Raw genomic sequence first — 27,576 nt, forward strand, 5'->3', positions numbered from 1 at the left:
GAATGTCACTTCAGTCTTGGGACAGAGACATACTTCGTAATTTCCTGCTGTTTATCTCTCACTTTGCAAGCAGGAGTTCCCATTTACATTCAGCTATCAGCTGCCAAACCAGAGCCCACAACAAGATGCATGTCTTTTCCAGAAGGATCTTAATAAACACCACCAGTAGAGAGACATTTCACACTTGGCAGTTTATATGTCAGAGCAAGAAATAACTTCAAATGATTTCTATAAACATTCTGCAAGTATTTGTGGAAGAAGGCTGACAAGATAATAGTTTTGTAAGATGCAGTTTAAGAAGAACACATTGGCTTGATTAGGAAGGAGCACAATTCAGCAAACTCAAGGGTGTTGCTCATCTCCACCACAGATTTAACTGCACCAGATTCATCAGACTAATAAAGAAAATGGAAATAACAGAACAGCGCTACTAACAGTATCCCAGAGCCTTTGAGTACCACTGCCAAATGTCCCTTAACAAAGAGCTGAACCACATCAGAGAGCAGAGCATCTGTAGAAGGTAGGACTCAGACAAGCACTTGTGTTGCTCTAGAAAGCTAGGCCTATTTTATCAAATGAGAAATGTAGCTCATACTCCAACAGCACTTCGACAGTGAGGATGTTTTGTATTTCTTCTGCCCCAGGAAAATGATCTTCCCACCATCTTTCCCAGCTCATTCCATTTTTTTCTGGGCACTTCTATGAGACCTATTCCATTCTACCAAGAGTGAAATGAATGAGTACAAAATATATAGACATGGGAGGCTGACAAACCTGGACGCTCCGGAGCAATATCTGCTCCTGTGAAATAGGAATCTTCTGTACTTTTTGCCCCATAGCTAATTCTTGTCCTGAAGACTCAGAGATTGGTGGAAAGGAGAAGCGCAGGGTCTTTGAATGTGTTAAGGTCAGCAAACTGCAACAGATCATGGCTCAAAGGGGAGGGCGGTTTTGTGTTCCTTCTTTAAAGGCAGTGCTGAAATGCAGTGTTATTATACAGCCTGGCAGGATTTCAGTGATTTTATTGACAGGGTATTTTGTTATGTTTATTAGATTTGTCAAAAAGGCATTTTACCATGTTTATGAGATAGAATATAAATTTATAGAGCTTTAATACTTTTGTCAAAAATAGCCTTTACTGAAAATCAAATAATGCAAATAGTGAAAACTCCTACCAGACAAATCCAGGAAAAATTTCCACCAGCCAAGCCACGGGCTCATCCACAAAACAAACTGCAAAATACTGTCAGCAAAACCTGTACTGCCAATCACTGGAATAGCTGCTGGGTGTGCCCAGCAATGCTGTAAGGCTTCCAGGTGGGTGCTCGAGCACTTCTTCAAGATGTGGCAGCTCTATCTCATGTCTTTGCCTGAATAGAATTGTTGGAGTCACAACGCATTGGCTGGTTTTGTCGCTGTAGCCTTTGCAGGAGGAATTAAAAAAGCTTCTGGATTACATTTGGGAAGGGTACTGCTGCTCTCAATAACAGCTTGTCCGTATGGACTCTAGAGCATAACAGGGCTTGGCTGATGTACTGCACAGGAAGGAGGCACAGGCACATCCTTCTCTGGCTCTCCATTTCTGTCGCCACTCGAGGCCTCTCCTGCAGGATTGTTTCATTGTTGTTGTTGCTTTTAATTTTCTGTTGTTTGTTTCTGTCTTCCCCACCTTTCTAGCAAGAAAAAAAAAAAAAAGAAAAAAAAAAAAAGTGTTATATTTCTGCTCAGAGAGCTTCCCTCTGATTCTTTCCTTTTTCTTTTGTTCATCCTCTACAAAATTGTCAAGAGGATGTGAACACTGGATCTCTTCCCCATCTCTTCGTACTTAGGAGATTAATCTGGCAGTTGATACTTTCTCCATTCTTGGGAATGTGATGCAGCAGCAAGAAAGGCTGAAGAACTATGTCATTACTAAGTCAGTTGGGATTTCTGCAGCAGCTGTGATGACATCTCCAAGATAATTCTGGAATGCGACCTCCAAGTCTCTTCCCCAGTCTTACTGGGGTAATTAAATTCTTTCTAAGTCGCTTCCTTTTGCAAAGGAATCCTAAAAGGATGGAAAGGTGAAGGGGATGAGAGGCATTGGGAAGTTAGGTAGGAGAAACCTGGGAAGTAAAGGGCTGGAAGAAGAGTGTGCGTTATAGCAGGTTGTCCTTATGCTGGAGGAGTTCACTCTGGCATGAAAGGCCCTGAAGGACAGAGAAGAGATCTATTCAAAAAAAAACAGGACAGGTGAGAGAGATGTGGTGACTTCATTTGGCAGAACAGCCTTCCCCATATATGTAGCACCACTGTATCAACAGCCTTCCTGGCCATGCTTCATCTTGTGCCCCTGGTGAGATGCAGCAGCACTGCCCTGGCTTGCTGCTCTCCCTTATTGTACAAGGGGACATGTTCAAAGCACAGTGATAAGCAGGGTGCTGCAACAACCTTGTTAGACATAAGCTCTGATGATAGCAAGAGTGTGACTGTGACCAGCCAAGGGGCATTTCTCCTTCCATTTTCCAATATCTTGTTTTGGGAAACATATCTCATAGAACGCTGTGGGAGCTGAAAGCTGATAAAGTCCATCAGATAGCAAAGTGTGTTCTTTATTGCTCAAATCACCCTAACTGAAGTATTAGTTGACTTGGATGCCTCTCTTAAGCATTTATCTGCAAGTGCTGCACTGTCGTTAGTTTAATTGGGGTGGAGGCATGTGTTGCGGTGATTGACTTGGATAGCACAAAAATGAAAAAGGCTGGGAGAATGGAGATGGTGCGCAATTACTATGCAAATTTCAAGAGAATAATCATCACCAAACAAAAATTTCCATTGTGTGGATGCTACTTGCAACAAATATAGAAACAAAACTGGAGATACAAGCTGCACAGATTGAAGAAACTTCCTGACACTTGTTGATCTAAAATGACATCAACTTCAGGGCTTGCAGAAGCCATTTAAGTGCCTTCTGTCTTTATCTCCAAAACGCACCCTCGCACAACGCCTGCTACCACATTCTTGGGAACTCTTTCTCTCCAGTGCTATTGCAAGTTTATGTAGTATTCATGGAGTACCACTTTGTCTAGGTCTGCCTGGCCTAATTACAACAATTCTCCCCTTTACCATGAGCACAGGCCACAGCCCATACACCCCATTCTGAAGCAAATATCAGATCCAAAGCCTTGGAGAAGCAATTAGTACATGGAGCATTGCCAGAGACCTTGTATGTAGCCTTGAGGTTTTTCTCCCATTTATGTGATAGTTTTGTTCCTTTACTGTTGCAATGAGCTATATCTTAAGGGGATTTTTCTCCACTCATTCATTTTGGTAAATACTCCTATATCTCCAGATCACAGGGATTAAGATTAAGGCAAGTCTGAGCAGCCTGCTCCTCTCCCTGGGCGTAGGATGACCTATGACTTCTAGATAGAACTTCATGTATGTTGGGCAGTGAGAGTGTAAGACACAATACAATATGTAAGAGTTTATATATTCATATCCTGCTAGCACATACCAATAACTGAATCCCATTAGCTTCACCCTTGATCTGGAGAGACCCTACAGGTAAGCAGATGAATCAGCCTTAGTACGAATCAGTATCATATGAGACATCTGCAAGATGCCATACGGAAGGGTTCAAAGTATAGATATATCCACACAGACCTTAATACTCTGTAGATCACTCAAAGATTTTCACATAAGCCATTTTGTTATTGAATCCAATCTATGAAAAATGAACATTGACTTTCTGTAGTTCATTGTGAGAAATCAAAGTGCTTCAGGTTTGTAAGAAGAGGGTAGTACAAAAACATAAATAGGATAAACTGGCCATTAGGTAGCATTTGTCTTGTGCCTGTGAATAACTGAAGAAAGCATGTGAGCAGCATGGTTATCCAAGATAACCATGTAACAGAGGATTTGGGAGAAAGATCAGAAAAAAATGCTAGAGCTTATTCCTCTTACAAATTTATTTAACCCACTGAATGCTTGTTTTTTAAATCAAAATAAAAGATTTTTGGATGACGTACTCAGGATACCTCAATCAGCCCACTGTGTGCTGGATCCCTTGGACTGAATGTAGTCTTCATAAAATCATAGTCCCACTTCCCTATTCCTTCCCCACATGCTGCCCCAGATATCTGTGCATCCCTTCCCTGAGTCTGCTAAATCCTCTTTCTGTATAAAACACAGCCCTTGGTATTCCTGTAAATTATGCAGAATGAGTATGCAAGAGACTGGAAAGGCTCCTAACTACTCCCTGGGCTGGCAGCTTGAAGCAGAGCAGCTTGCATGGGAACAGACGGCAGTGTTCAGAATGCTTGGGCTCCCCAGAGCCAGAGGTTTGAGTCCTCATAGGGTGAATACAGCTACTTGTTCCCAGTTGCTTTACTGCAATCCACATATCTTCCTGTACCTAATGGTCCAGATAAGACCTTCAAATCCCGAGACTGCCTAGTTTGTGTGCCTGCAATACATTTTGTAGTACTCTTGGTGAAGGCTGGGGTTTCCCCGGTGTTTTTGGGTAACGTTTGCACCAGAAAGGATCCAAAAATCTAATTGGCAGGAATCCTAGACCTTCTGGGGAATACGTTTCCTGGGAAGGCGTTCAATAGATAAGATGCTCTGCAATGCATATATCAATATTTACAATTTCTAGGACCGCATCTGGAGTCTCTTCCTGCATAATTAGAAATCACACACATTTTGACAGTCCTAAGTAAGCACTTTGGGCCTCAGCTACAATTTATAATGCGCTTTGGGATTAAAGGTGTCCTATAAATGTAAGATTATTATTAATAATAATATCATTTCAAATCCCAGAACAGTGAGCTGGGAGCAGATATAAGGTATTTTGCATGCTTGTTAAATCAAATAGAACCACTACAGGAGACCGAATTATTCTCACCTTTTATTATACTGAAGCAGAGAAGCAGTGTGAACAAATATGATTAAAGAGACCCACTGGATTAAATGTACCCTTGATTGCTCTTGCAAGCCAGATATCAAATTTTGCGATGTTTTCTAGTGGTTTGTTTTATGCTACAGTCTTCAGCTGATTTTACAGTCAGCATTACTTTAAGCTTATTTCATTTGTAACAGGATACAAATAAAGCACCATTAATTTAATTTTATTTACATGACAGATTTATTCAGACAGAATAAATTGAACTGGATTTGATTGAAACTGTCCTGCAGGACTGACTTTAAGCATATTCAACAGGAGTGCTTTGTAAATAATGGCAGCACTTAGTACACAAAAGACACCCCCACGGACTGCAAGAGTCATTAACAGATGAGAGAAAAGAAACATTGCCAAGAACAGAGCTGAGTTGAAAGCTTTCATTCTGAAGTCCAGTTTGCAATGCAGCCATCTTTGGATGAGATCTCTACATATATATGACCTTCCACATATAGCTCCTTCTGTGACCTGTATAAAAGCAGTTGCTAACTTTGGTATTTCACTAGCACAACGCAACAGTACTCAGGAATACTCACAGAATCACAGAATCATAGGGTTGGAAGGGACCTCCAGAGATCATCGAGTGCAACCCCCCTGCCAAAGCAGGTTCAAGTGAACACTGATACAAAATGAGTGAGAAATATCAGTGTTTGTTCTGCAGTGACTCTTGGGAATCCTAGTCAGCGATGAAGCTGTTGTATAGACATTTGTCAGAACCAAAACACGTTCCTGACCCTCTCAAGATGTATTCAGGATCCCTCAATCAGCCCACTTGCAGATTGATTCTGCAAGAATCAAAGGAGCGATGGATGAGTCTGGGCAGACAGGGAAGTGGAAAGGAAGAATGGGCTCCCGTTTGTCAGCATGGTGAGGAGTGGCCAAACCGCTGCCAAGCACTTCATAGGCAGTGTGGTAAAGATAGGGCTTTAGCAGAGGTTTGGAAAGAGATAACGAGGGGATTTCACAGCTCTTTACCAAGATTCCTGCCAATAGCACCGAGGACTAGAGCACAGAACTGTTTCTATAAAAATGTTAACAAGTGAGAAATAGACACTGACAGAATGATGAGAAGGGAAACGACATTGTCATAGCAAAGGAGAGCTCTTTGGCAGGATGGGAAGTGCTTTGACAGGAAAGATAAATAGGTTGTGTTTGACTGGGTAAAGAAGAGGAATGTAGTAGAAGAGCAAAGAATGTGTAAAATCCTCGAGCTGATGGATTAGGAGGATGATCTTTACAGCAGTATTTTGCAGGGATGTGCACCGACTGAAACTGCACTTGGCAAGAACAAAGAGAAGAATGTTTCAGTAATCAAGATGCAAGACACTTTAGTTTTACCCAGGTTAGATAAAGCCTTCTGATGCATTTCAACAGGATTATTAGGCTACTGCCAGAGTATTTCCTATCTTGCTTGGAAGTTGAAGGCAGAGTTTTGAGTATTTTTTTCTTCTGATTATAACTGTTTTATTTTTATATGAATAGGTTTTGTTTCAGTTCCTGACAGCCTGTAGCATCCGTGGGATAATCCCAGTCACACGTGTGGGAGAAGGATACATTCTCAAGATCTGTAGGCTGTGGAGTCTTTGATGCCAGCCACCCCCTCTAACTGATCTCATGTAAACCCTGTAGGAGAGTTCGACTGTCATAGGTAGTACAGATATGTGAGATTTGTTAGTGACTATTTGGTAGTGCTTAATAGGTGGGCACTCCGAGGTCAACTCTCTTGTAGAGCTAGCAACAAAATGAAGCATTCTGTTGCAGACTGCTGTGACTTTTGCGATCTGTCACAGTGGGATGTCTGGTTATGAAGAAACAGAATTGCCTTGACATACCAAACAAATGGCCCATACAGTTAAATAATTCCTCTGTGAAAGTGCCCTGTGGAATTGCTCATATTAAACATACGAAAAGTAGCAGAGGATGAGTAGGGAATGATTTGCTAGGAAGGGAAGTTTCTTTCTAATTCTTATCAGTTAGTAACTGGCCTAGGCCCTGAAGCCTGAGGGTTTATATCCTTTCATAACAAAAGAAAATATGTATTCTATTTAATAAGAACATCCCCAATTACATTATCCGCACAAATGTCTAATCCTTTTTTTGAATCCTACTAATCTCTTAGGCTTAATGTTATCTTATGGGAATGAGCTAATTAGGCATTGTATAAAATGTATTTCCTTTTAACAGTTTTATATGCACTGCCTTTTATTTCCTCATCCTTGTATTCCGGGAATGTCTGTGTTTCTTTATTTCTACCACCTACATTTTCCACATCCCAACTGGGACCAACTTCCTGATTTAGAATTTTCAGTGTTTTCTGACCTTTCCCTTCCAAACGTTGCATTCATTCACATCCCTTAGCAATCTCTGCTCCTTCTATCCGAGAGCCTTTTTCAGTATACTTACTGAAACAGGAAAAAAAAGCAGCACAAGATGATTTCACCATTGACTTCAGCAAGAGTGTTACCATGATCGCATGCTGGCTTGCCCCATGCTCTATATTTACTTTATTCATATATCTGATCACACCATTATGCCCCAGGCAAGTGAATTCGCTAAGCTCTCCATACAGTCAATTTGCTCCCTATGGCATTACAGCTCAAGCAAAACTTGGTGGCATGCTTGGGTGGTTTCAACAACCCATCCTGGAGGCACTGCCTCATGCCTGCCGGTGTGGGAACTGCTCACCACCACTGCTTGCTCCTGGGGCTGCCTCTGCCACTCCTCCATTCCCTCCAGGGTAGAGGAGCAGTGCCAGATCCATCTCTCACATCTCATGTTCCCCTCCCCTTTCCAAACCAGTTAAGCAGTGGCCGCAGCAGGGATTCAGAAGGTGTCCTGCTGTGAATCATTGCCAATTTAAAAACTGATCATTCGTTCCTATGCTTCGCTTCCAGCTCTTTTGAAGGTGCCTGGCGGCTCCTCCTTTCACCTTTCACATACCTTGCTTTTTTATTAGTGTCATGGTAGGGGTTTTGAAATGTATTTTTAAGCATCCAAATAAAATCTGACAATTTGTTCACATCCTATAACTCTGCAGTGTTGCTGGAGTCATGATAGCAAAGCTTAGTTCTCACTAAAATATAAAGAGACTGTATGGAGCAGAATACAGAAACAGTGAAAGCTTTCTATATTCTGGATTGACTGCAGCAATTCTGGCTTTCATCCAAGCATCCTCACATCGATTTTTTTTTTTTTTTTTCCAGAGCTTATACAGGATGCCAAACAACCTTTCCATTGAACCTAGGAGTAAACTGATGGCAAGCCAAAGATGAGTCCTTCTCTCTGCAGTTATCTGAACCATTACAGCAGCATTTGTTGAGTGTGCCTTTATTTTTCTGGTTTTAATCTGCAGTGTGCTGACAGCCCCAGAAAGATCCTTCTTAATGGACTTTAATAGCAATGCGTCACTAAATGTATACAGCAACTGCCACACCAAGGCATCCCAGTAGACTTCTCAAATAATAGAGTTTAACGCTCCTGCTTTCATGTGCCAAATGCAAGGCTCAAGAGAACAAAATTAACTTTGGGTTTTAAAATATTGACAAGCTTGCCATTATTAATTTCAAGAGGAAAATTCATCACTGGTGGAGTGGATTGCAGGGGAGGAACCAGAGTAGCATCAGCAAAGACAAGTGACAAGAATCTGAAGCTGTCCTCATTGTATGTCATTTTCAGCTTTAATGCAATACCTTCCGTGTCATGGAAGCATTCTACAACATAGAGGTTATGCTCCTCTAGTAACAAAAGAATTATAGCTATTGAAAACCACGACAGATAAAAACCAAATGATTTGTGCAAATTAATTCATAGCAGTACCATTAGTGAAAACCTGGGAGCTCTGGTTCTATTTCCTTAACTGCCCATTAGATGATAAAGCTTTCTGAAACTCCAAGAGGCGAAAGTGACACGCATGACTTCTCTTTCACTTTGATCCCAATCCTAGGAAAGGTTCAGTTGAGGCTATTATAACATAAATAATGGTGTAAAATAACATTCATACTTTCATCACTAGAATCTTGTGGTTTTAAAGCCAAAGAAGCAGAAGGATCAAAAATTGTGCTTCCCTGATCTGCGTGATCCTTCAGCAATAAATTAAAAAATGTTGGAAATATCTTGCAGACTACCTGAAACAAGAACGTAAGGGGATGCTGAAACATTTGGAGCATTTATGAAAACAATTTAACAAATCCTGGTAAGAGATTTTACCCTTTTCAATGGAATAGGCAATCTATTTCTTAGCCATCTGCATGAGCTGATGAAAGCTGCTTCTGAACTATGGCTGCAAAATTTAAGACGTTATCCTTTCCAATGGGAAATAGGGCATATGCTTTCTGAACATTGCAGTGAATAGATACCTTTTGGTTCCAAATTTTTAAAAGTTAAATGCATCTTCAAATGATTACAGCTATCTTCTTATTCTCAAGCTGCTTATCACATGTCTAATAAATCTGTGAGCACCAATCTGTGCATCAAGCTACAAGTTCCCATTTGAAACTCCTAAAATATATGTATTTTTATAATGGCAATAAATGATTTTGATTCAGGCAGCGTAAGTAACTGCAACTTATAGATAGTATGCAGAACTGAGCTTGGAAAAAGGCATTTTTATTTCTCTGCTGTAAGATTGCCCTCCTTGATTTTCAAACCATTCTGAGATATTTTGCTGCCAGGCAAAAGGTGACACGTAAAATAAGTTACTGAAGGGAAGGGTATGATTGAGCAAAAACCATGCACAGGAAAGGCAAAAAGATCTTTTCTCTGAAAAAGAAAGTTTATAACTAAACTCAAGCAGTGCAAAAAACAACTGTTCTGCAGATCCAAATTTTCACCCAATAGATAAACTTCACCCTTCATCAAGGTCATTGTCTTCTTCAGTCTCCTCAGAAACCCATTCACAATCCTTTTTTTCAGCCACTTAGTAGTTCTTGTGAGGAACAACATAGCTCTGACTGTCTGGCTAGAAACGAGTTAGTGCTCTGCACCTTATGCACAAATCTAAAACATGACTTCCTTTCTCCTGGAGAACATTTGACTCTGGAAAGCAAAATGCAGTATAGGTGCCATTGTGCTCTGCTACAGTTGTTTAGTGTCAGGAGAATCCAGCTGGGTAAATCAGGTAATGGTAATCAAGAACTCACACCTAGACCTTTGAGTTGGAAGGAGATGATTTTTGAGATCCCTTCCAACTCAAGCCATTCTGTGATTCTCTGATTCTGTGATTAGTCATCCTCACTTCAAGAAAATACAGTACTGTCAGTGCTGTTCAAAGAAGAACAACTTCTCAACTTCTTTGAGCTAAATGGACACAAAATAGGATGTGTTAGTGTTAATTCTTTCCAGCATTCAGACAAGAAAATGATGATGGGACATGTGTTTCTCTGAATACCTTAGCACCACAGAGGTGCAGCACAAAACACAAGGCACACCGCATGGCAGAGCTCCCTTGGTTCACGCATCAACCAAAACAGCCAGAAGCTGCAGACTGCCCTTTCTGTCACCACCACATTCATAGGTGGAGCAGTCACTGAGAGCAGCTGGTGATGACACTCAGCAAAGAAGGAAATCAGTCTGGGATGTATTGCAGACAACCTGGGATTAGACAGCAGAAGGGACAAAGAAAACTCATTGGTATTACATTGGAGTAACATGTCTGGTTGGCTTGCCCTTCCCAAGTGATGCTGGCCTTTGGGCAGGTGGTTCAGCAGAGGATTGAGAAGCAGCTTTTGCACCTTGAGAGAGGAAAAGGGATGCTTACTGCTTCCCCAGGGAAGAGTTGAGCTTTTTGTTATGTTTTTTCCATGGCTAGCATGGCATGGGAGGGGAAGAGCAGGAAGGGTGAGTTTAATAAGTGGGTGCTTTATCCTCTTTTCTTTGATGGCTTTATACATGTAGAGGATTGCGTGTGCTTCATTCAGCAGCCCAGTACTGTGAGCACTGTCAAAACATAAAACACCAAGGCAGTTCTGCCTTGATAAAGTTACCAGACAGCAACACGGAGCACAGAACAGATCAATATATAATGTGGGAGTCATTGGCAAACCACCTGGTTAACTAGCATCTGGCAGCCTGCCTCCAGAAATAGACTACACGGGTGTGAGAAATTCTACAGCAAGTAACTTTGGATGAAGCTAGAGCTGCCTACTGAGAGTTTGTCCCTCACCCTTTTTTCTTCTGCCTCACCTATGACTGTAGTCCTTACACATTTTGCTTCCAACTTTGTTCTCGTCCTCATGAAAAAAGCGTGACATTTTTCAGGAGTATAAATTAGCTGAACTCAAACTGGACACAACTGAGACTCAGAGAGCAGAATTTAATTTCAGTCATCCTTCAGTGCCACCACACAGGTCATAAGCCTGTATTTTGCCCTCTATGGGCACTGCTTCTGCACACTAAAAGCCACCTGCTAGTTTCTAGTTTGGGCTCTTCTTTGAACCCAAAATATCATAACCTGCTCCATTTCTTCACTGCTCAGCTCTCTACAACAGCCTAGAAGGATGGCCCTGAATGGGTTGTTTGCTAAGCTGAATGCTCAGCTCTGGACGACTGACTGGTGAGAGAAGGGGAAATAGCATGGCTGGGGAAGTGCTGTGACACCTGCACAAAATCAGCAATGGGAGGCTGGCAAAAAGAAAGTCCCAGCGGATGGATGTGCCACATGGAGTAGGTTAAATACAGTAAGACCACCCCACTATCTGCTTTTGTAGCAGAGAAGGAGAGCAGCAGGCTGTCCCACAGCAAGAAGCTGGCAAGGGGTACAGTCAGGTGCCGGTATGGGATCAAAGACAAGAGAAAGCAGACTACCTTGAGAGAGACCTTGGCAACAGGGGGACCAAAAAAGCAGGAACAGACCTTGGGACAGATTGTGTGATTAAGTGGAGCTGCAGATAATTGTATTTTAAAGATCTCCTGGGGAATGGGCTTAGAATAGAAGCAGCAGCAGGGCTAGATCTGTAGCTACATAAATAGCTATAGCCACATTTGTTAGCATGGAGAAGGAAACAGTGAGCTGGGGTCTACACGGGGTCTACATTTGTTTTTAACAGGTCAGTGCGCTGTTAGACAGATGTGCCAATAGCAGCGGTGTAACGCTGTCCCACTCAGGCTGTTATAAGTCCCACAGCTATACTCCATGAAATCACTGACAGAAATACTGGTCTCTAGGGCTTATTTGTTCATAGCCTCACAGTTTGGGAATAATGCAGGAAGCTGGAGAAGACATAATTTCGTAACCATCTTCTGGTATATCAGCTCAGCGCCATCTGGACATTCATGCCAGTTTTTCCCTATTCTTGACTGGATGCTTCAGATTTTTTTTTTTGCAGAGGAGAGATTTGCTGCGAGCTATGATATTCAACCAGCTGCCAGCAAGTTCTCCCAGTTCATTCACTCAACAGGTGCCAAAATCTCCCTCTGGAATAAGTAGGTGGTTTTCTGTCAAATGCCCAAGATAAGTCATAGAATAGCAGTCGGACAGGATTTTAAGCCCACCTAGTTCCGACCCCTTATCATGGGCATGGCTGCCAATCACCAGATAAGGCTGCTCAAGGCCCCATTCAACCCGGCCTTGAATACCTCCTGTTTCTTCTTCAGGGTTCTACGTGAAAAAGAACCCTACATCCTGTAGGGTTTCCCTAGGCAGGAGAAGCATTTGAGAAGCAGTGGTAATAAGCCTTACATCTTATTTCCAACTGTTTCCCTTTCTGGTTTTCCTAAATTTTTTTAAGGAAACCATTTGTAACCATGACAGTAGCATATATGTAACTAGGTTACTAGTATCTTTTGAACAGGCTAAGCAATTAAATGAAGGCATGCCTAGCAGGCAGAAACACAAAATAGTATTCGATCCATGCTGTAGGACTTAAAATAGGCATTCACTATTTCTTCAGACAAAAAATAGTATGTCCTGTCAGTGTTTTTGATAGGACTTGTCACCTCAAGAAGGCAGAAGTCCTCACTCAGTGCCCTGTCAATTTCTTCCACCACAGGAGCAGGCCCTGCCAGCCCACCCTGCAAACTCAATGAAACACCACTTAGTGTCACAGAGGTTTTCACACCAGGAGAACTCTTCTGCTCTTTTTCGTGGGTGTTCACACTACTTACTTTCAGATTTAAAGATTTTCAGTATCACACCCATGTGTGCAAACCAGCAGGGTTCTGAGCCGCTTGCTTGAGGGCCCTCCTGATCTCCTCACAGATGTTGCACAGATGCAGTGTACAGCAGCAAACATGGGCTGCATGCAGCAGGCTCTGCAGGCAGCATGGCCATGCCTTCAGTGCACCAGATGTGTGCTTCAGTGCTGGCCCAGCACATATGCTCTGACTTCTCCTGAGTGCCTTGATTCAGAGTTAAACCTCTTGAACCACAGCAGCACAGTCCAAAGAAGGCAGGTGATGTGCCCACTGCTGAGCACTGTAATGGCTGTCATGGCCTACTCAAAATCTAAAGGTCTTGTCTGACCTCCTGATCAGGGCAGTGAATGAGCTCAAGGCAAGGAGACCCTTCTACTAATTGCAGGTAATGATAGCACTTCACTAATTAGCACAGTTGGGTCTGCCTCAGTGCTGTTGTCTATACATGTCCTCCAAAAGCCAGCATAAATTCCTGGCTAGGGTTTTTTAAGTTCTCTTTAAAACTAAGAAAGCAGAGTACTTGCTTGCTTGCTGGAAAACTGATTAGAAATAGGCAATAGAAAAGGAAAAAGCTGTTTGACCCAAATCCCATCTCAGGGTGTTAAAGAGAAACTGTTGCATCAGTTCAGAAATACACGCTATTACAGACAAAGCCAATGTTCCAGCTTTTCCCTTGGCCTCCCTGTGCCTCTCACATCCCTGCTAACCCTTCTGAGGGGGGTTAATAAAGGAATGAGTAAACACAGCAGCAGGCAGTGTGACAGTCCCAGACGTGCAGATCAGCGTCAGGAGGCCAATTGCAACAGCAAGGGCTTGAGGATCCCTGCTCAGAAGTCTCTCAATTTCTGCATTGCTTACCAAGCCCTCACTGATGCCTACTCCTACATCTCCTCTTTTCTTATCCTCCTGTGACTCTCCCCCATTGCTGTGGTTTCTGCCTGTGGTATTTCACCAAACTGTTTTCAGCTTGTTAACCACTGACCTGTCCCTATGGTGAACCTCCTCCTGTCTCCTTTCTTCAAGATTTAGCCTGTAACCTGTTCCTCTGTTTAAAAGTTGCCTGTAAAATATCAGAAATCTCCCTTGAAATCCACTAACCTACCCAAACAGTGACTCATTTTCCCTGCTAGACATACATAACCTTCCAATTTCTCATTCCTGTGCCAGCCCTCAGCTTCAGATCTAAGTGAGGGAATTTTCACCAGTCTCCTGGCAAAATGTAAAGCCCTACTCTCCTCATATCTCATCTGTCCTATGAATTTACACATCTGTAGACCACACAGCCTGGAGTCAATGGCCTGAAGTCAAAGAAGTCTTCTAAAGCCAAAGAATGGCTTGGGAAGCCAGAGGGTTGAGTGTATGTTCAGCAGGAGACGTTAAGAATTTGCAGAGTCCATTTCTGCCTCCTCTCTCACTCCAGGACCTTTATAGAACCATGTGCAATCACTTACAGCCCCTTTCTCTTCCACCTGCTTATAAACAATCCCTTCAATTGCTGGAGCTGACATTAGAATCGCAGAATCATGGAATTTTTTTAGTTGGAGGAGACCCTAAAGGTCAGCTGTCCAATTCCCCTGCAATGAACAGGGATAGCTACAGAAATGTCAGAGTGCTCAGAGACGTGTCCAGCTGGACCCTGAATGTCTCTGGGGATGGGGTTTCCACCACTTCTCTGAACAACCCTTGCTAGTGACTCATTGCCCTTTTACAATTGCCCTTGCCTGCTGTAAAAGACTTCTTCCTTACATCCAGCCTAAATCTTCCTTTTTTCAGTTTGAAACCATTTCCTCTGTTATACCACAACAGACCCTGCTAAAGAGTGTGTCCGCTTCCTTCTTATAGCCCCCCTCTAGATACTGAAAGGCTACTCTCAGGTCCCCCCAGAGCCTTCTCGTCTCCAGGCAGAACAGCCCCAGCTCTCAGCCTGTCCTCATCCTCCCTCTTCAGCCCCTGCCCATGGCAGCCTTCAGGAGTGCCCATAGCCTGCCCAGCTGTTTGCAGCTAGCATCTGCTTGGATGTTCCTTGGAGGTGACCCAAAGGACAAGGGGGCAGAACACAAATGTGGCTGCTTGGTCATATGACATAAGGGAAAACTTTAAGCATGCACACAGCAGAGGAAGCTCTGTCATGGGTACAACTGTTAACACTTTAAAGTTGTTTTATAACAGAGTCAAACAAATTTGAAACAGCTGCTCTATATGCTATTCATTTCCAGAGGCAATGTCTGTTTTTTTAAAACTTGCTATAAAAGAAATTGGTGCTGCTGTTGTTTACAAAATTACCCAGGCTGCACTTATGACTTCTAACTACCGATCTTGCTGTGCTCACATGGACACCAGAAATGACAAGATCAGGATTTTCTCAGCTAATATTGGTGCCACGGCTCCGAAAAAGCTACATGTTGAACATGTGGAGGGGAGTGAGCAGGGGCAGAAAGGGAGAGCAGTAGACTCCCGGTCCTCATTTTCCTCAAACCTTTTGTCATTGAACCAGCCAGCACTTTCTCATGCCGCTAAGCAATTAAGCCTCCCTGACACTGCGGTGTTTATGAGGGAATTACTGCTCGCCTCAGCTGTGCTCAGAAAGCAGCGGGTCAGGAGTCAGAGAACTGATAAACCCACTGAGGTGCCTGCAAATGCGTTTAGACGCAGATTCCCCCATCCGACATCTTCAGAGTAGCTGAGGAAAGAGCAGAGAGAGCTCATCTCCAAATAGATTGCCAGGGGCAGGCACCTTCCATTTAATGAAGACTGGGTTGATCTATATGCTTTATTATGCTTGTTTGTCTCTGCTAGCATTAGACCTCAAAGACCATGGTGCTGATAAGGGTCCTTTGGTCTGGTATTATGAGAATGCTGGAGAGAAGCCAGGTAAAGGAAACGAAATATATAAATATCATGAATCTTTCACCTTTCCATTTAATTATATTCTTTTACCTTCAGCTCCATTTTAAAATGGAAGGATGTGTATAGTATTTTTAACCCTTTAATTTATAAATCAAGGAGGTGATTTGGGATGCCACTTCTAAGTGATCCTGTACCCAGAGCAGAGGAAGGAGGTCGTGGGGGCTGCAAAGGCAGCATCCATGACACAAGCTCTGAAAGAAGACTTAGACCCCACATGAGCTGCTACACTGGGAGCTCAGTGATGTGATTGCTATTACTAGATCTGCAGGTGACTTCTTGCGTGACCCCAGGCAGTTTGTTTCACTTTCCAAGGCTGCTTTTCTCCCGGTACAATTGCTGTGACTATGCTTACCTTTTTAAAAAAAAATGCTTGGAGATCATTTGCTAAAAGGAGCTCTCAAAGGCTAAGAATGGCCTTTGCTGAGTCTGCCGTCCATCACCAGGAAATGCCTAGCACTATGTGATCATCGTTACACATTCATGAGTCTCACAGTTTATAATAATAAAAAAATAGCTTATACAGAACATCTGCAGATTTATTTTTCTGTGAATGGTTTCAGTCTTAGTCACTGTCACATCTGTGTGGGGTTACTATTCCATTTTTGTCCTAGGCATCCCCTCTCCATTTATTAAGTGATGCCAAATGTTTTTGTTGTTTAGTTTTTAATATTTTGTCTGGCATTTTTTAGATTAGCCTAGAAAGTTTTGTTTAACAGCACTGTAGTTTTTGGATTTGTGCTTTTCTCACAGTACCCTAGATTACATAAAGGGCAGGAAGTGGAAGTAACACACAATGTGAAATAAATAAAAGTATTATTAATAATAATTGCCTCTGGGTTAGTCATATCCTTGCAAAGTGCAACTGGCTGTGTTAAGTTATCGCTTTCACCTTGGACCTTCCATCCAGCCATTACTTGCAAAGAAATGCCACTCTTTTAGTTACAGTAATAATAACAACAGCAATTTCTCATTTCTAAAAATGCCACCCAAAAAAGATTCTATTTCCAGGCTGTCCATGAGATGTACAAGTGTTTCCATTCCAGAAAGCAAAACTGAGTCGTGGAGAGATTTATAACATCTGAAAAGAATGTCAAAGTCTTGACTCCAAACTCTGTTCTACAACTATTTACACTTCTTCTGTAGTGTTTAAATCTTTGTCCTATGTTTTAAAAAGATGTGCCAATGAAAAGATTCTAATCTACATTACTCATAAGTTGATAATTCACAGATGATTCCATTCCTTCTGCTTTGTCAACACAACCAGTATCAAGAGCCAAGATGAACTCAGCTTGCCTTCCTTAATTTGGAGGCCTTTGGAGCAGCAAAGAAACCCAGAGTCAGATTCCTTGAAGCCCACGCCTTAGGATAGGGCGTGGGCATTTCTGCCTACAGATTGCTTGCACTGACACCTAATTCAAACTAAATGAATATGCAAATCTTGAGGCATTCAGCTGGATCACACTTCGCTATGCCAGCTGCACACAAGGATAAGGTTTTCAAATGTAGAAAATGAGGTGAACTAAGCACTGAAGAGCAGGCATTTGAAAGGCTGACAGCCCTGGTTCTCACTCAGCAAGAAGAATGTGTGCCACTCTTGAGCAGGGTTCAGTTGCCTTTTTCTGGGATCCCAGATGCTGACTTGCTGCAGGTTAGTTTTTTCACGGACTACAGCCTATGTTCCTAGGCTATAGGGAATCATCATAACTTTTCACCTTTATAACTAGGTATGACTGCAGCTCAGATGTCCTTTCCATTGCCCTCTTCCACACACCCATTTTATTTCTGAATCTCAGTAGAGAGTTTAACAAGAATGATCTTACAAATGAAAAAATTTAACTACGAAGAAGATCAACCTACTGGAGAGAAATAAAAAGTGGTGATTATTTCAATCAACTGAAGAGTCTCTTTGACAGATTGGCACCACATGAGTCACTTTGATCATTTTATCATTTCAAGATGAGAAGGAAGATGTACAACACTTGTGACATTCTCCACCTGCTGCACTCCATGGTTGTGCACGTGTATCTCAATCAGCCAATCATGTTTATAACAAAATAAGCAACCCAAAACGTTCTGATTATACACAGGTACAACTCTTTCTAGTGTATATGAAGAAAGGGAACACTTGAAAAACAATGGTGCTTAACTGTCACTTCTAAATCTGGTAGGATTTTGCCTCTCAATCTTGTGAAGTTATTTACCTCATCTAATCCTTCAGTGTGGCCCTGCTGAGAATGAGCATGAAGCACCTCAGTGAGAGGTAAAAAATCAGACTTCACTGTGAGAACATTCTCCTTATTTGACTTGTGTGTCACTTTCCTTAGAAACATCTCTGTTACGTCTTTAACTAAACTCAATATCTTGCTGGAAAACCTCCCACTTTTGCTTACAATTTTAAATATGAATAAATGGTTATGCCTCTTCCCAAATGCAACCGTTCACTTGCTGAACTATAAGCATTACACTTATGTTTTCATTCTCTGCAGACTGTATGTTGCTCTCCTCTGGATTCCTTCTGATTTTTCTGCAAAAGACGCCCAGAGAAAAACTGCAGGATCACTAGCTCCTCATTAAGGATTACCATCCTCTCATCCATGCTCCTTCTGCCCATAGGATTCAAGTACAGTTGAATTGTAAAGATTTTCTCTTCTTCAGATTATTCCTCCATAGGTCATCAGTACTGAACAGAGCCGAAGTTATTCAGATGCCTCCAATGCAATGTTAAATATGCATTAGACTTCTTGTAATAAATAAAAAAAAAAAAATAGTCTGGGGATAACGTTGTTTAACTTTGAAGTGAATTACCACATCAGCATAGGCTTTCAATGTTCATTTTTAAAGGTGAACATCAAAACCCACTCCACGTATAACAGCACCTCAAGAACCTGCTCCAACTCCGCCTACCCTCATTGCCACACCAGCATTTTTCCACATACCATTTTTCACTCAGATCTCAGAAGGCAGTTTCTAGCGGGGGCTCAATACTCTCACTTCACAAATGAAGCCAAGGTACAGTAAACATGCTTGTTAAACTGGCTGAGAGCCATTTACTAAACCCACAGCAGAAGCACAATCCCCACTGCTCAGCTCTCAAGGCAAGATGCTGGAAATTCCCTTCTCCTTTCCTGTCTAAAAAGCAGCGGCCTTTAGGCCTGCGTGAGGGCCCTGCTGCAGGCCTCTCTGCTCGCCAGATCTGAATCCTCACATCTCCCCTTCTACAGGGCCCAAAATGTGAGGCGTGGGCCTCAGTCAGCCCTCAGCACCGCTTTGTCAGCAGCGAGCGGTGCTCAGCACAGACATAACGGCCCAAAGAAGAAAAGAAAACCCAGCGCATTTCAGAAAAACAACCGATTTTATTTCATACTGAAGAAAGCTGAAGACCAACGCCTATAAAACAAGTCCCAGCCGGCAAGACCCACAGAGCCCCCCGTGCCAACCCGTCCCAGCAGGGCCTGGCGGGGCGGCGCAGGGAGATCCCAGGGGAACCCCTCCGCCGCCGACCCACTTCCGCGTCCGCAGCCTACCGCGCGTGCGCCGCCACAACCGACAACCACCCTCCGCCGGCTGTCCCGCGGCCGTACCAACGTGTGTGTAACGCGCGGGTAGGGGCGAACGAGGGCGGCGGGCGCAGGTAGCTCTGCCGGAGGCCGGACATCTGCCGCCTCCCCGCAGAGTTACTCGTTACCTTCTCGAGTCTGTAGGCGCCTTCCAAACTTGTTTCTGTCCGAGTTCCAGCCCCTTCTCAATCCTGTGCCCCCCCACCTCCCCGCGGCTGAGCTTTGGTACAAGCCGCTCCCAGCTGATCCGGCGGCTCGGTGAAACCATTCCGCTCAGGACGGGGGGAGGCAAGGTGCCGGCGCAGCGGGGGGGCGCATTGTTGAGTCACGGGCCGAGCGGCGCGGGAGGGCGGGCGCGCTTCGCAGCCTCAGCTGGGTCGCCACAGGAGGCGGCGGGCGGGAGGGGCCGCCGCAGACAGCGCCGCCTCGGAGCGGGCCCGGACGGTAGGGCGCGGCCGTCCCCCCTGCCGCGGCCTCCCCTGCGCTGCCGCCCCGGTGGTCGCGCCCGGCTCCAGCTGACCGGCCTGGAATCCCGGCTCGAAGCCCCGCGCCCCCCCCCCCCCCCCTCCTGCCCGCCCGCAGCCGCCGCCGCCCCGCGCCCCGGCCCCGGCCCCGCCATGGGAGACGCCGGCAGCGAGCGCAGCAAGGCGCCCAGCCTGCCGCCGCGCTGCCCCTGCGGCTTCTGGGGGTAAGCGGGGCCCTCGAGGGGGAGGGGGCCGGACAGCGGGTGACGAGGCGGCGGGGGCCGGGGGCAGGGCCCGAGCCCGGGGCTGCCCTTGGTGGAGAAGGGTGGCCTCGTCCCCGCAGCCGGGCGGGGGGGGAGGTGGCGGCGGTGCTGGGGTTGCGTTGTTCTCCCCCGGGGAGCGGGGGTGCGGGGGGCCGCACGGCCTGGGCCTCCCTCGGGCTCAGCTGGGCGGGCCCTGCCGCCACCTCGAGCGCGGGGCTCTCCGGAGGCGGTTGCCGGGGCCGAACGCCGCGCTCCGGGCCTTCGGCTCCGCGGGGCAGCGGCCAAGGGGGCGCGTCCCGGAGTGGGGTGGGGGTGGCGGGGCCTCCCGCTGTGCCTCGGGCGGGAGGGCGGCTCCGTGCGGGTCGGGGAGCGCGCGGAGAGAAAATGGTGCTTTTGTCACCTTGTGGGGTTGGGGGGGGGCCGCGCTGGGTGAGGTCCTCGCTTTTGCTGAGCCTCTTCTGGAGACTAGGGGGTGGGGTCATCCCCGTTTGCTAAAAGGTGTGTGTGTTTGGGGGAGGTGTGGGGGGGAGAAATCGGCCCGTCCCCTGCTGAACTTCTGTCATCCCCAGGGTTGTGTCTGCTGTCTGGATTTCCTTTTCTCAAGAATCAGATGTATCATGGCAGATGGTGTGCTGGCAGGCACACGTGATCACAGAATGCCTGCAATGTATATAGCAAAAAAAAAAAAAATCAGTTCCTAACCTTCGTGTTTATGAGATGTTCCAAGAATGTGTGAGTCAGTCTGAGGGTCCACCTGAGCTCTATGTTGTCTGAGACAGTACCTTCTTGAGATATTGGTGTCACACAGCGTACGGTGCCCTGGGGGAGTGGAGTCTGAGCGGAAGGAGATGCAATAACAGAGATTGATGTGCCTGAACATTGAGGTGTTTTATTGAGTGGCAGGGTTTTAAATGAAAACCCATTTTTGAGTTATGGTGGAAACCTGAACTGCAATATGTGCAGTGGCACCGTTGGGAGTGATTAAGCAAAATACAACTTACTGTATACTGGTTCTATTTTGCTGATTTTTGTTTTGTTAGGCTCCATATTTGGTCCTGTTGCTTCCCACAACACAGTGGCAAACAAGTTGCTGTTATCTGTAAGGCGGTGCACTGGCTGTGTAATGTGACGCTGACATGAAAGTCACAAAGCACTGAAAGAGAACTTTTTCTCTGGGCTGAACTTTTCAGCTGGTTCAGCATGTTGTGCTAATGAAAAGGAAAGCTGGTGCCTTGTGTTTGAGGAGGTGCTTCGTGGTGATGGGAGACTCTCCAGAAAACCATCTGCCTTTAAAGACTCCACTTCTTTCCTAGGACATACATTTCCTTGTACAAACAACCATCAAAATAAAAAAAAAGTGCACTGTCAGCTGAAGGCTTGTTACTCTTCTCTGTCCTGAAGAAACTGAAGTATTGTCTTGTCATGACTTACTTGGGTCCTGCCAGTGCTTGAAGAGATATGCAGGTAAATGTGCATGGACATGTCCTTGTAGTGAAGCTGCCCTGGCATGAGTTCTCACGGAGTCACAGTTTTATAGCAGCTTTTTGAAGAAAGCAAAAAGTGCTAGGAAAAAGATTGGTGTGCATGTGAAGCTGGAATTCTGCCCTAGATGTCAGTTAGGGTTATGCCAGCAGTGTGTCTTACAGAGGGTATAGTTTTCTTAGTGACTTCTCTTTTGCTTTCACAGCGTAGAGGCTGTATTTGCCCTTTATCTTCAGGCTTATAACATTCAAGTTCGGAAACCAGTAATGTAACATAGTAATTTGTATGAAATTTCTAAATAAATGTATGTAGAGGAATAGTTTTTCTTTATGTATCGTGTGCAGTGATTGGGAGTTCTTGAATGCCTGCTCTTGGGTTCCCTGAACCATGTAGGCCTCAAAAGAATTCTCTGTCACTGGGTCAAACAGAATGGCCTAGATTATACCTAGTAGGTCTTGACCAGCTATAAAAAATAATCTTGGGGTTTGTTATTGTTTTTTGTTTGTTTTGGCTTGATTTTTTTTTTTTTTTTAAAGGCACCATTTGCAGTGAGATGAATACTTTGTGCAGTAATCCACAATAATAGACAACATTCTGGTAGATACTCAGGGAAACATTAAAATTGAAGTGAGCTGTGAATCTGTGGGCTGAAATTTACCTACTGGTGCGTAGTCACAACGTAGCTCCTGAAATGCACGCTGGTATAGTGCTGGAGTTCAAAGAGTTTACAAGAGAGGACTGTATGTACTATTGCATTAAAGTTGGAGGGATTCTTCTCTTAAAACGCTGAGGTTTGTATTAGAAATTCAGACCCTGTCAGTTGCAGGAATCTCTAGTGACTGGAAAACTACTAAACTCTTGATGTTTCAAGATCTGAGAGACTGAAAAATGAACAACTGAAAGAAGGGACTTGAGTGAAACTGTTCAGAACTTCAGAAACATCTCCTTAAGGTCAACAACTGACGTTTTCTTACCTTTTGTGGGAGATCATAGAAGCCATCTTTAAACTTCTGCAGACTTCCCTTTCTCTTCAGAATGTCCAGCCTGCCGTTTCTGCTCTAGTCAAGTTCAAATGGAGCACTGAATCTCTACATTTTACAAAAACTTCTTTCACAGACATTGATTTATTTATGAGAAATTCACGGAACTTACCCATGTGGAAATGTTTTATTCCTCACCCCATCCCCTCTGTTTTTATTTTTGTGTTTTAAACTTCAGTCTTGCAACTATCTCAGTTTTTATTGGAATAGTCTTAGTGTACAAAGGTTGGAAAGGGCGCAGTATGCAAGCTGTTATTTTAGGTTACTTCATTTAGAGTTTATGCTGTGCTCGTCATTCTTATGATCTAGAAAAAATCTTTCTTCTTTCCTGATTAACAGACCATGTAATTTTTTTTCTTAGATGAGTGGATTTCAGAAACCCATGTTACTTTATAGCATATATAAAATCTTCAGCTCTAAGTTAATAAAAACATGAAAATATTGCAGTATGCGCGTATTCCAGTTAAGCCACTTTGCTTATTAGAGATGAGGCATAATCCTTTAATGAATTTCATTTTGGCAGTTCCCCACTGGCTTTTGGAGCACTCCACGAAGGTTTCATTTGTGTACAGCTCATGAGAGGGCTGAGGTTTTACTATTACACAGTTATATGCATAGGTGAGAGTGGTAAGGTAAAATACTTCTTGGCTGGTAGACTGTGGAGGGGTAAGTCAGAGAAGGGTAACTTCTGCAGTGCTAGTGAATGCTTTTTGGATTTGGTTTTTTTTTTTTGTTTTGTTTTTTTTTGGTTTTTTTTTGATAGTCCAGACTGATAGCAACCATTGCATTCAGTGACTTAGAACTAAAAAAAAAAAAAAACAACAAGGAAATATGTTAATGGACATAAAAACAAATGAATTCCAGTCTTGAAATGGTGGCAGCCAGCAGGAAGTTGATTGAAAACACAGTATGATTAGTTTCATCTCATCTTATTTCTGGCAACTCTAAGGTACTGTAGTCAGCTAAAACTGATGGCAGTATTGTTTGAGAACATGCCAGCAGGGTTTTGCAGGGTGATGCCATTTGTTCTGCCTTTCTCTGACACTGCATACATCACAAACGTGGTGAGACATGGTGCCTCAAGCACAGACTACTGGCCTAATCCTAAATTTATGTCTGAGTCTGGATTTTCCAGTTACTTATGTATCACCAGGTCCCTGCCATGCCAATCTGACTCTTCCCTCAGTTTTGTTTACTAAAATTATACACTTGATCAAATGGTGAATCACTTAATGCAAGTGCGATTAGTTTGTGACTGTATATCACCAAAGCCTGCTTCTAGCTTGTAAACAAATACTGACTAACATCTTTGTGCCATTAGCAAACCTCTTCTTTGGCTAGTCTTCTTCTTGGTGATTGCAGCTGGTTGTTCCATATGAACTGTCAGTGTCTGCCTCTGTAATAAATACTTTATATTCTCATAGGCTGTGTATACTGTCCTGAACGAATAATGCCTTCATAAATCTAATTTTGCTGTTGAAACAGTACTTAGATGTTTCTAAGTAACATCTCCAAAGAGGCTTGAGAACATTGTAGGAATACACGATACCTTTCCCTCTGAGAATCAGTTGTTTGCTTTGCTTGGATCACGCACTTACTTAACCAAGGTTTCATTTACAGGAGCTTTGGAGCAAGTTCTAGAAGAAGCAGTGAAATTGTCAGTTTATGCAAGACAATATATTTGCTACCAAATGGGCTTTTGTGGATTAGAGGCCTCAGTGTTCACTAAGGTCCTTGAGTGAATAGTGAGATGTGATGAGGTAGAAATAAGGTGCCTTGCGATAGCGCTGTGTGAGGGAGGGGCAGGGCTTCTGTGTTGATGGCAACAAATGTCAGGTTTTCACAGAAACACCAAGGCTGAAAAGACCTACAAGATCATCCAGACCAACCATCTCATCTTTTCCCCCTACAAATTCTACTTTGATTTAAATCAATAACGTAATGATGCTGATGTTTTAGGAGGGTAATTCTTATGGCGCCGTACAAGGCATACAACATTTTAAGTATAAAAACTTCATGGCTTTTGTTACTTTCAAGTTTGCTGTAATACAGTAAAACTGACTAACTGTTGTAGAATTATACAGATGTTTATAGGTCACCTCTCCAAGTAAAGTCTAGTGGGTTTAAATCAAGAATTAAATTTGCCTTTGTGGTCCTTATTTTGTGTTTTGGTTTTAGGCCAAGACTAAAATACTTGAATATTTTATTATTTATATATTATGCACAAATTTATTTAATGTTATGTTAAATCCACGGGTAAAAGAGCGTGAAGCAGCTTGTAGCAAAAGCCATCATTAGCTGCTGTGAGGCAGGTGTACTGCAGAAGAAGGAAGGAGAAATTAATGAATTGGCAGAAACAAAAAGCCTAACAGATTGATTTACTCCCAGGTTTCCCTAGGAAATGCTATGGAGAACTACAAGAGAATTGGAATTCTTTCCTTGGATTGAAATTCTGGAAGATTTTGAGAATTGTGAGACATGGAGTAGCTTCCATCTGAGGGAAGAGGGGGGAGAGAAATTGGGCTTTGTTTTGTTTGCTGCTTGGATAAGAATATGCGGAATAAAGAAAAATAAATTGGGAAGTTCTTGGGATTTCCTTTGGTCATAATGCAAGCAGCAATGCTTCTCAACTGCAGTCAAAAAGTAGACTTCTTTTGTTTCTGAACTTTTCTGTATGGTGAGCAAGGAAGCTTGCACAGTTGCAAGGAAGGTACTGCATTTGGGAGCAGGGCTAAGCTTTCTATTTGCTGCAAAAGCTGACCTTTAGGAATAGGGGTTATTGGCACTTGGAGTAAAAGCAGATGAATTGGATTTAATATTTTAACAGTAATGAACTCTTTTCTAGGAATGTAAAAACAATGCTTTCTTTTGTGGTACTTAATAGAGTAGGCAAGACAGAAAGGAGGTTTTGTTATTTAATAAAAAACGGCTGTTCTGGACCATACCAGGGATGCATTCAGCCCTGTCTTTGATTTGTGTGATAAGCAGCGCTAAGGGAGGAAGCGTAGGAACAGAGCAAGCATGCAGTGCTGCTTATCTCCATATACCTCTTTTGTTTCTGGCAATCAGACATAAAGTTGTCCTCTGTTATATAGATTTATGCTTAGCAGATCTTAATTAATTTTTTTACGGATTTGTGTAATGATTTATCGAATCCATATGCACAGCTGACCCTCACAACATCCCGCAACAAGTGGTTCCATAATTTAGCCGTGCTGCTTATGAAAAAAATAATTGGTTTTGTTTCCTTTAATCTTGCAGTGTGATAATTTTAAGGAATGAATAAATTCAAGCAGCTGGTGTGTGAGGGTGTTTTGTTTAAGAAGATCCAAAAATAGGCCTGCTTGATTAAAACTGTCTGTTTACTTCTGCGGGGAAGCCGGAATTTGGGAAAACAAACACTTGCTTAAACCCTTGAATTTATCCAAAATCTTCATATAAAATATTGTAGAAATACTTTCTAATTATAGACAGATGCATTGCCAATTATAGGCAGCTGTACCCAGCACCTTTTAATCTGACTGTAAGTTCCATACTGATCAGAATGAAATTCAGTTTCATAGCTGCTCCTACTGGAACTAAGAAGAACAGAGTGGATGTTGTGTGCTGCTTTTTGAAGCTTGCAGGAGTTGAGTAAAAAGTGATGTGTGTGGGTCACCGCCCAGATTTCCTTCTGTCTTCTTGTCTGTCAGTACTTCTGCATTTCTTTCGTAAACTGTGATTAGAGGAGGTATTGCAGTTTGGTCACTGCTAATGATTATTCCAGTTAGTGCTCCAGAATAGCTCTCAGACTACTGAAGTATTCAACTGCTGTGCTGCAGCACAATTGTAGTGCATTTTGTGTACTGCTGTGTTAGACTGAAAAAGTGCTTTGGGTCCTCCTAAATTTCTAATACATGTCGTGTCTGTTAAAAGGGTATAACAGAAGTATCAGTTTTAAGGAACTACTGCTATTGTTTTTAATTGCGTTTCAACCGTTTCAACATCAGGCTTCCACAGAAACATTAATGTTGTTGCTCTGTGAGCCTAATGCGTAACACTGAAGTCTCAAGGTGATGGAAGCATTGTAACTCAGTACTTCCTTTAGGATGTTGACATCACAGTGAGGCAAAGCATTAACTCCATGATGGATATATTCATAGAATGGCTTGGGTTGAAAAGGACCACAATGATCATGTGGTTTCAAACCCCCTGCTATGTGCAGGGTCACCAACCACCAGACCAGGCTGCCCAGAGCCACATCCAGCCTGGCCTTGAATGCCTTCAGGGATGGGGCATCCACAACCTCTTCCAGTGGGTCACTACATATTTTCGATGACATGCTGTGCCAATTATTAGTGGACTTTTAAATTATTTTAATATAGGAGTTTGTCAATTAAGCGTAGGCTTCTTTAGTAGCAGTTGGTGGACTTTATCAATGTGATTTGTTTTCACAGCAAGACAGTGCTTATATTCTTTGAAGTTTAAAATGTCACAGTGTCTCCTCAAATAGACCACCTTTAGAGGCATGTTTGGGATCTTTAAGTCTTGGTTGTGGACGGTATTTGATCTTGACTGTGGTGATATTGGGATTTCAGAGAAGGATGTCCAGCTTAGCAGGCAAATCAGATCAATGTGTTCTTCCTCCCCTATTGCTCAAATGGCACTTGATATTTGAAGCGGTTCCTGGCTGTTCAGTATTGGCAGAGCTCACCAGCATGGAATCCCTTCTTTGTACTTAGAATTAAAAATCAGGCATATTTGCAGCGTGAATTTACTTTTTTAGATGCAAGATTTGTGAAGGAACTTAGG

General features: G+C 43.3%; 1 protein-coding gene and 1 long non-coding RNA gene across 4 annotated transcripts in view; one reads left to right on the forward strand and one right to left on the reverse strand.

Moving 5' to 3' along the window:
* Nucleotides 1-19,839, reverse strand: part of LOC122160812 — a 60,489-nt gene extending 40,650 nt beyond the window's left edge. For all 3 annotated transcript variants that reach the window (XR_006168953.1, XR_006168954.1, XR_006168952.1), the window contains exon 1: nucleotides 19,665-19,839. This is a non-coding gene — a long non-coding RNA (uncharacterized LOC122160812). The remainder of the gene's footprint in view (nucleotides 1-19,664) is intronic.
* Nucleotides 19,840-20,149: 310 nt separating this feature from the next.
* The window catches only part of ZFAND3 (zinc finger AN1-type containing 3), a 130,432-nt gene continuing 123,005 nt past the window's right edge, over nucleotides 20,150-27,576 (forward strand). The window contains exon 1 of the mRNA XM_042829436.1: nucleotides 20,150-20,224. Coding sequence (XP_042685370.1) covers nucleotides 20,154-20,224 — 71 coding nt within the window. The 5' untranslated portion in view covers nucleotides 20,150-20,153. The remainder of the gene's footprint in view (nucleotides 20,225-27,576) is intronic.

Source organism: Centrocercus urophasianus, unplaced genomic scaffold (assembly GCF_019232065.1).
Source record: "Centrocercus urophasianus isolate 14NV4802_14NV808 unplaced genomic scaffold, USGS_Curo_1.0 seq_10, whole genome shotgun sequence".
Classification (NCBI taxonomy): domain Eukaryota; kingdom Metazoa; phylum Chordata; class Aves; order Galliformes; family Phasianidae; genus Centrocercus; species Centrocercus urophasianus.